Source organism: Triticum dicoccoides, chromosome 2A (genome assembly GCF_002162155.2).
Source record: "Triticum dicoccoides isolate Atlit2015 ecotype Zavitan chromosome 2A, WEW_v2.0, whole genome shotgun sequence".
Lineage (NCBI taxonomy): Eukaryota > Viridiplantae > Streptophyta > Magnoliopsida > Poales > Poaceae > Triticum > Triticum dicoccoides.
Window position 1 is genome coordinate 718661792 of NC_041382.1, and position 8276 is coordinate 718670067.

The following is an 8276-nucleotide window of genomic DNA, read 5'->3' on the forward strand; positions in this document are numbered from 1 at the left end:
GGCTAACGTAAACGCGGGTGTTCCTGCTGTTGATCAACGATCCTTTTTCCGGGAGTCACCGTATATATACATGGAGAGGATTGTTAGTGGTTGGAGTACTTTACAGTAGAAACATGTTTCCTTTCGGAAATCATCCCGATTAAGCTAGTCGTGTCGTAACCTTCCCCAACTGACTTTGCGTTTGCCTTCCACGATTGATGTTGGACTTGGATTCCTCTCGGAGTTCTAGTTTAGCACGATTGTTTACCGCTTTTCCAACCGGGCATTAACACACACACACCCTCCATTACTTTGCAATAAGCACGCCACGCTGGGTTCAACGTGCAAGACGGGCGTACGCACTAGGCCCCGCGCGACCGCCTCGTTCCCTACACGCCTCCATCCCCTACCTCCAGCCGTATTTCTCCACACGCGCCGCATCCCCATCTTTTCCCCGTGTTGCGACCGAGCCACCACGAGCTCTTTCGCCGTGCTCCCATGGCGGTGACCACATGCTGCAACCACGGCGGCCAAGTGTGCCTGACGGCGGTGACCGAAGGTGACCATGGGGGCTGCAAACATGCCGGGAAATTTTGGAACCAGCAAGGATATGCCATGCCTGTCTGCCACCATGGCCGGACCCGCGCATATACAAGTGTTGCAACTGTCATCTAAAACAGCTTCAACAGTTGTTGAGAAAAGCTTCAACCATAGATATAGAAAGCTTTAACGGACACTGCTCAACGAGGAAAAGCTGCAACCATAGCTGGATTTTGCTACTATCTGTGAAGTTTTTTGCTACATCCATCAAGGTGGAGCTGCGGCCTCGCTATGGCGGCGACGATAATTTGTTGCAACCATAGTTGGATTTTGCTACTATCGACCAAGTTTTTTGCTACATCCATCAAGGCGGAGCTGCGACCTCGCGGCGGCGGTGACGACGATTTGGTGCAACCTTAGTTGGATTTTGCTACTACCGGTGAATGTTTTTGCTATATCCATTCAACGGCGTTGACTGGCTGCTGGCCGTCGTCGAGGCAATTCCGTGTAGCGAGCATCAATAGCGAGGGGCGGTTGCGGAGCTACAACCTTCGCCGTTGAGAGTTGGAACCGCAAGTGCAGTTGTAGCATGTGTCAAGGCGACGACGAGAACGGCCGGCAAGGGTGGGGACCTGCGACGAGGATGACCAACGAGGGAGGGGACCGATAGTGAGGACTGCCGGCGAGGGTGGGGACCGACGGACAGTCGGGAAGGGTGGGGACCAGCGATGAGGACGGCCGGCGAGGGTGGGGACCGGCGACGAGGACGACCGACGAGGGTGGGGACTGGCGACGAGGACGACCGACGAGGGTGGCGACCGGCGATGAGGATGGCCACCAAAGGGGACAGGAAGAGCGCCGCACACCCTGAGTGGGAGATGTGGATCCAGCCGAGGAAGAAAAAGCTGGCTGGTGAATATATTTTTTTGGCCCGAATCCAATGGCCACGCGGCTCACATCCAACGTCTGGTGCGCGACCGGCTGAAACTTTGGCCGACGCCTAGCAGTTGCCTAATGGAATACGATCTAGTCCAGATATATTATAGCTAAAGATAAGAGGGAAAGAGGGGAGAGAGCTGGAGCAGGACTAGAAAACCTGTTGCGGTTGATTTGCCATCGAGAACGACCATTACAGGGAAAAGAACTAATGCCACTAACAGAAGTGTTCAGAGTATTTTTTTTACATTTTTTTGCTGGTAAAGTAGAGTTCAGTGTAATGTTTTTTCGATAAAAGATGATTTTATTAACTCAAAATGTAGCATCAAGTGGATACAAAGCATTATGAGTAACACCCGACCTCTGCATAACTAGGTTGCACACAGCCGAACACCAAAAGTCTGACAACCAGAAGAAAACAAAAGCCGACAAATCGGCAATAGCAGAGTCCTATAGACCGACATTGTGCCTATGACGAAAGGTGAGATGGACCAATCCGAAGGTTATGCTGCCATCCATGTTGGGCAAAAACCTCCGGAGCCACCTACTCCAACCGCGTCCACACCGCCTTGAACAATAGTTGGACCTCCGCTCATTGTAGTATAGACCACGTACAAAGCGAGTATGTACAACAGAAAATAGCCTGCAAAGGAGAGGTATTTTTGTCATTAAAAACAAAATCATTTCTACATAGCCAAAGCGATCATAGTAAGGCATACGCTCGCACCCTTAGCGTTTTGGACCTATTTGATATACCGTCCAACCAGTGACCAAAAATATTGGCAACATGTGAGGGCGGATATAAACTTGACGTTATTTGGATGATTGACCACGTAGGATGTGCAAAGTTACATTGGAAAAAGAGGTGTCTGGTTGTCTTATCATGAGTACAAAAGCAACACTTCTTACTCCCTTGCCAATTGCACCGTGCGAGGTTGTCTTTGGTTAGGACAACTCCATTACGGAGATATCACATGAAAATTTTAACTTCTCATGGTATCTTCGACCTCCGAATTTTCTTCTTGTTACTCACCGGTACCTCAGAATGCGTGAGTATACGATACATAGAGTCTACAATGAAAGACCCTGATTTTATAAGGTTCCAGCGAAACACATCCCGACCTTGTGTGAGGCTAATTGCATCCAGACGAGACAAAAGGATTGGGAAAGTAGTGGTTGAACCCTCTCCCGGTGCCTCTCCCGGTGCACCGACGAAAGAAAAGATATCAAAACATTTCAAAAAAATCTGAAACTTTCTGGAAATGATAATCAACAAATGTTAAAGAGGCTCACCAAGTTCGGTCATCGAACGACATCCGAGGGAAACTGTACAAAAAAACAAAATTACAAATTTTGGTCAAACAATGCACGTACATTTTGAGAAATTTTCAGTAATTTTGTCTTTTTGTACAGAGCTCCTTAGATGTTATTTGAACACCAAAATTGGCAAGCCTCTCTAACATTTGTTGATGCTGATTCTCACAAAGTTTTAGATTTTTTTAAAAATATTTTGATATGTTTTCTTGGGTGGTTGCATCGTGGGGGCATCAAGGGTGGGTGTAGAAAAACCACACTTCAAAAGATTATGCGATGACATAAGTCGGGGAGCCAGTCAAATCCCGCCTGAACAAAATATTCGGAAGGATGAATTGAGCACCTGCGCAATAGTATTATTCTTATCACGAGCAAATGTTGTACAAGGCTGAATATTATTTTCGGAGACTGGCATCGCCTAGCCAGATGTCTTCCCAAAAACGAATCGCCGACCCATCCTTGATCGCGAAAGACCCAAAGCGAAAGAAATGTTTCTTTACTGCCATCAGGCCAGCCCAAAGTGTGTGTTGCCGGGTTTTCAATATGCCTGAGACACCACCTTTTAGCCTAGATACTTGTTTAACAAGAAGAAAACACAGTCTACAGCAGTGAACAAACAACACACATAAAAACCATCCGGAGCAACAACCAAACACGAGCCGCACTAAACACTACGCCTGCGGATGCGCAGCACCACCAGCAGTAGCTTCCATGAGCGAGACCAAAGTTGTTTTTCGATCAATGATGCTTTTTTATTGACTCATAATGTAGCATTGAAGAATACAATCATAATGAGTACAACATCCGGCTTCTGCATAATTAAGATGCACACAGCCAACACTAACACACATAAATAATCAGGTCCGCGTGGAGCAAAGTCATACAAGACCGAAGCTATGGCAGACGGAGTGATAAAAAGAAAAATTCCTGAAGCAATTCGACAATATATGGTGGTGACCATCGGCACCCATCATCTATTGACAACACAAGGAATACGAGAAAGGTTCTTCAAAATCGACGCCTCCAGAAAGGAAACGACACATAAGCGTCGCCGTCGCCGGGTTCAACCACCAAAGGTCAAACCATGGGTTTTCATCCTGAAGATCAAGTTCGAGCAAACTCCAAACAATGCCTTCATCAGAGTAACGACGCAAAGAACGCCGTCATTGTTAGGTACAACCAACTAGGGTTGAACCTAGGGTTTTCACCCTGGAACTCGAGAGCGGGTACTCGAGAAGTACTACCCAATCAAAGTCATCCTTTGTTGTCTCCTCCATTTTTCGCAATCCCTGCAACAGCATATGTGCAAGAGCCGCTCACCATGACGAAGCCTTTAACGGGGAAAGGACATCAGCACCATCAAAATCCTGAGATTCTCTGGTGGCGCCGCATCATCCTCACAAGTGGCAGCTGATGGTTGATCTGCATCAGACGACACCATCATGTGACGCCACTAATTCCACCGTCCTCGCCTGTGGCAGCATGACCGCGAACGATCCAATGCCGGAGTGACATGACGCTCCAGGCCACAATCAACAACAGCGAGACCAAAGTTGTAGCTTCATTCATCAGTGTCTGCACCCCCTTGCGCCTTTCAGCAGCCTTGCTTAATATTTCACAAACATGCATATCTTAAAAATAACTTCAATATAGGATACATCACCACGGGAAAGGCATTGAAGCACCCGGGTGCCACACACCCCTATATAAAAATAACATTAAAAAAATATCTGAAATTTTAGGATATGAAACTTGAGTCCTGTTGTACATCCATGTTCATTTTCATGGGAATGGTTGCCTGTGGTATCCGCGGGTAGGAATTACGGTCCGACATGCGTTGCATTCAGTTTTTCTCTACACATATAATTTTTTTTCTTTTTTACTGACATACATGCGTTGCATTCCTGTTCGCTTCGTCTCCCTTCGTTGCTTCACCTCCCGCCGCAGCCTCTTCGCGTCCTTCTCCTGTGTCTATATAAGAGAGGTCGCTCCTTTCCATAAAGATACAACAGAAGCTTCTCTTTCTCTCGCCACAAAGTTCCGATCACTGCGCTGTTGCTACGTTCTTCCCCATCCCGTCTTGCAGCGTGCACCGCAGGTCGGGACAGTAGGCCTCCGGAACCGCACCTTTTGAGTCCTGTACGGAAGAAGGGTGATAAGGTTTTTGGGGAGCGCTCCGCGCGACTACTGGCTTCTTCATCACGGACTCCGACGACTACTTTCCCAATGACGACTTCTTCCCCGATCTCCACGACCTCCTCGACGACATGGCAGGCGAGAACACCGACCCCAAGTCCAGCGCTTCTGCTGCTGCTGTCCCGTACGTATTCTTCTCCTTTCTGTTAGAGGCCCTGCTGCAGTTCCTTGTTCTAGTATTTGCCCTACATATGTTAGACTCTATTTCATATATGCAACTTGCTATACTGGTTGCTCTAGATATGTTCAGTTACAGTTCATATATGAAGATGTTGTTTACCTTTTCTTTGTCAAATTGCATGGCTTGTTTTGTCACTGTTATATTAGTCATGTTTTATCTAATATTTCTACTAATAAAATCATTTGGTAAATTGCTCATGTTTCAACACAACCTCTCCAGCCCGTACCGGTCCGCGGCGACTAGCAAATGCTGCATCGTGGCTGTATCGTAATTGTCTTCGCCACACGGCGGCAGTGAATCCGTGTAGATGTAGTGAAGAAGCATCTCGAAGATGGCCGGCTCCATGTCGACAACCTTGATCCACCGCATGTCCTTCTGCGCCATCGGGCCAAAGAGCTGAGCTTCGAAGACCGGCGACTGCGCGGCCAGCATGAACTTGTGCGCGCTGAACGCCCTGCCGCCCACGAGGAGGGTGATGTCGGTGCCTCTCCCGTTCTTGAGGGCGCGGTGGAGGCGGCCAGGCAGCTCCGGCGGAGGGTCCACGATAAGATTGCTCTTGCACTCCGACGGTGGTTCTTTGATCACAGCGAGCACGCACCTTATCGTTAGGAGATATGACGATCTCAGCTTGGATTTCTCGACGAATTCGGCATAGCCCCAGGTTTCCTTCTCACCGAAGATGAATCCCGGTTCCTGCCTGATTGCATGTACGTTGCCTTGATCGTCCAGCATGGTTAAGGTGAAGCTTGTCCTCACCCCGCCCTTGGCCTGGCTGAGATAACACAAGTAGACTGACGCGTAGCCGGCTACTTCCACTCCGTCCGGGTAGAACATGATGCTCCAATCGTAGCCGCCGACCCTGAACGCACTGGAGATTACGCAGTTTCGGATGCACATGCCATCGAGCAGCGGGTAGTTGATCACCACGAAATCGTGTGTCGCGCCGTCCACGACGCACCTCGACGACGTCCGGATGCCTTGGCCGTGATCAGCTGCGGCGGCCGCGTTGTGAGCCATGGCGGACGAGAACGCGGCGGCTATACGTACGTGTTCCCGGCCAATATCAATCCACGATCTCCCGTCCAGCACGCACGGGTATTCCTTTTCTGATGTCGTATATATCATCGGCGGTTCTCGTATGATTCTAGGTGTGGTGCGCCGTACGGGTGCTGGACTTGGCACCTCCCCGGAGTTTTACTGTTATACGATTGCTTCCATGTTTCTTGATTTATTAAAACTGCAGCTTCAGCGTGGAGAACCTATCAACGATCGGTGCAACAGCGGATGAGTTTGCGTTTATATTTGACTCATTCCAGAAAACTTGCATTCACTAATGATTTCACTTTATTCAGATTTCACTCATTTTAAATTCATCAAATTTCACTCAATTTAAAAGTAGATTTCCCACATTTCAAAAAACAAATTAACTCATTAAAAATGGTTTTGGTGAATTTTGAATGCAGATTTCACTTATTCAAGAGAAAATATTTTACTCATTTCAAAACTGATTTCACTCATTTCAAAATATATGTCACTCATTCAATAAATAAGATTTCACTCATCCTATATATACCTAAGAAGTTCATCCGCACTATTTTATTTATCTTAACATGTTGTTGACGTATAATGTGCTGCCTAGTCTCTTTCATCAGATCGGGCTTTTGGTTGCATTGACTTGAGCGTGCACTTCTACATGGCCAAGAGGTCTTGAGTTCAAGACCCGGCTGGCGCAATTAAATTGCAGCCCACTTTCGGTCCACGTTTAGACCCGCGGGAGCTACACGTGAGGGGGAGTGTTGACGTATAATGTGCTGCCTAATCTCTTCCATCAGATCGGTCTTTTGGTTGCATTGGTTAGAGCGTGCACTTCTACACATGCAACCTATCCACCTCATCACATATGTCTCACACATGCCACCTCCCATTTAAATGCACATCTCAGCCATCCACATCATCAAGCGCATGCAATCAATCAGCTTCCACAACATGCACACCCTCCACAGCATCAAGCGCCCACGTAACCATTTAACTTTCTACTTTCTACTACATGCATGCCCTCCGTATCCTCAAACAACATGAAAGTCATCAACATCATTAATTGTTTTTACTTTTCAACAAAAAAATAATTGAACTTGAATGTCACAAGACAATACAACATGCAACCACCCTCCATTTACCCCTAGGTAGTGCGGTACTAGTCTCATTTATTCTAAATTTGTTTTTTTATAAGTTCATTGCTAAAAATATCCACAGGAACGCGCAGGGAGTTATCTAGTTTTATAAATATTTTACTCTTATTAAAAAATGGTTTCACCCATTTTGGAAAAAATTGATTTAACTCACTTCAAGAAACTATTTTCACTCATTTAATGAAATCGGTTTGACTCATTCCAAAATGTACACTTCATTTATTTTACAAAAACAGAGTTCACTTATTTCAAAAACTAATTTCACTCATTTTAAAAGTATATTTCACAAAAAAACACTCATTTGAAATATATGATATATGTGAAATTATTTATTTAAAATGTAATGTACCTTCATTAAACTCAGTAAGTGTCGCATGAAGGGGGGCCAACCAGCTATGCCACATGGTGCAAGCTGGTTGGCCGCGGTGAGAAATCTTTTGGATCTTTTTAGATGAAGGTGAGGATTATTTTTTAAATGTATTTTTTTAGATGGATGTGAGGACCAATTGTATTTTTTTAAATGGAGGGTTATGCAAAGTGACGCTCGCTAGTAGCCTGGGGTGGTAATTTTTTTCTTTTTCCTTTTTTACTTCTTTTTCTAGATGAAGGTGAGGTTTTTTCTGAGATGTTTTTTTCGATGGAGGCAAGGACTCTGTATTTTTTTAAATGAAAACGTGCGCACAACTTTCTCTCAAGCGGCGCCACATGGTAGCGCCCCAATCACTAGTATGGATGCATGCATGGCATATATTGATCGGGCTAGCTTAGCTAGCCAAGTTCGAGATATATAGAAACAAGGGTTGGTTGGAAAAATGCAATTGCAACTTCACCTCTGACAAAAAACCACTGCAATATAATTGTGCAGATATCCATTAGATGTCAATTAACCCTAGAAACAAGAGACGGCGTATCGCGTCAAGGAGCCCTAAGAGGAAGGCGAT

General features: G+C 46.1%; 1 protein-coding gene across 1 annotated transcript; it reads right to left on the bottom strand.

Annotated features, from left to right (window-relative positions):
- Positions 1-5347: 5347 nt before the first annotated feature.
- Positions 5348-6163, bottom strand: LOC119358195 (BTB/POZ and MATH domain-containing protein 1-like). Its single transcript, XM_037624858.1, has 2 exons — positions 5848-6163; positions 5348-5679 (listed from the first exon to the last, which is right to left on the bottom strand). Exons 1-2 carry the CDS (start codon positions 6161-6163, stop codon positions 5348-5350), a joined length of 648 nt encoding a protein of 215 aa, XP_037480755.1.
- Between the last annotated feature and the right edge of the window lie 2113 nt (positions 6164-8276).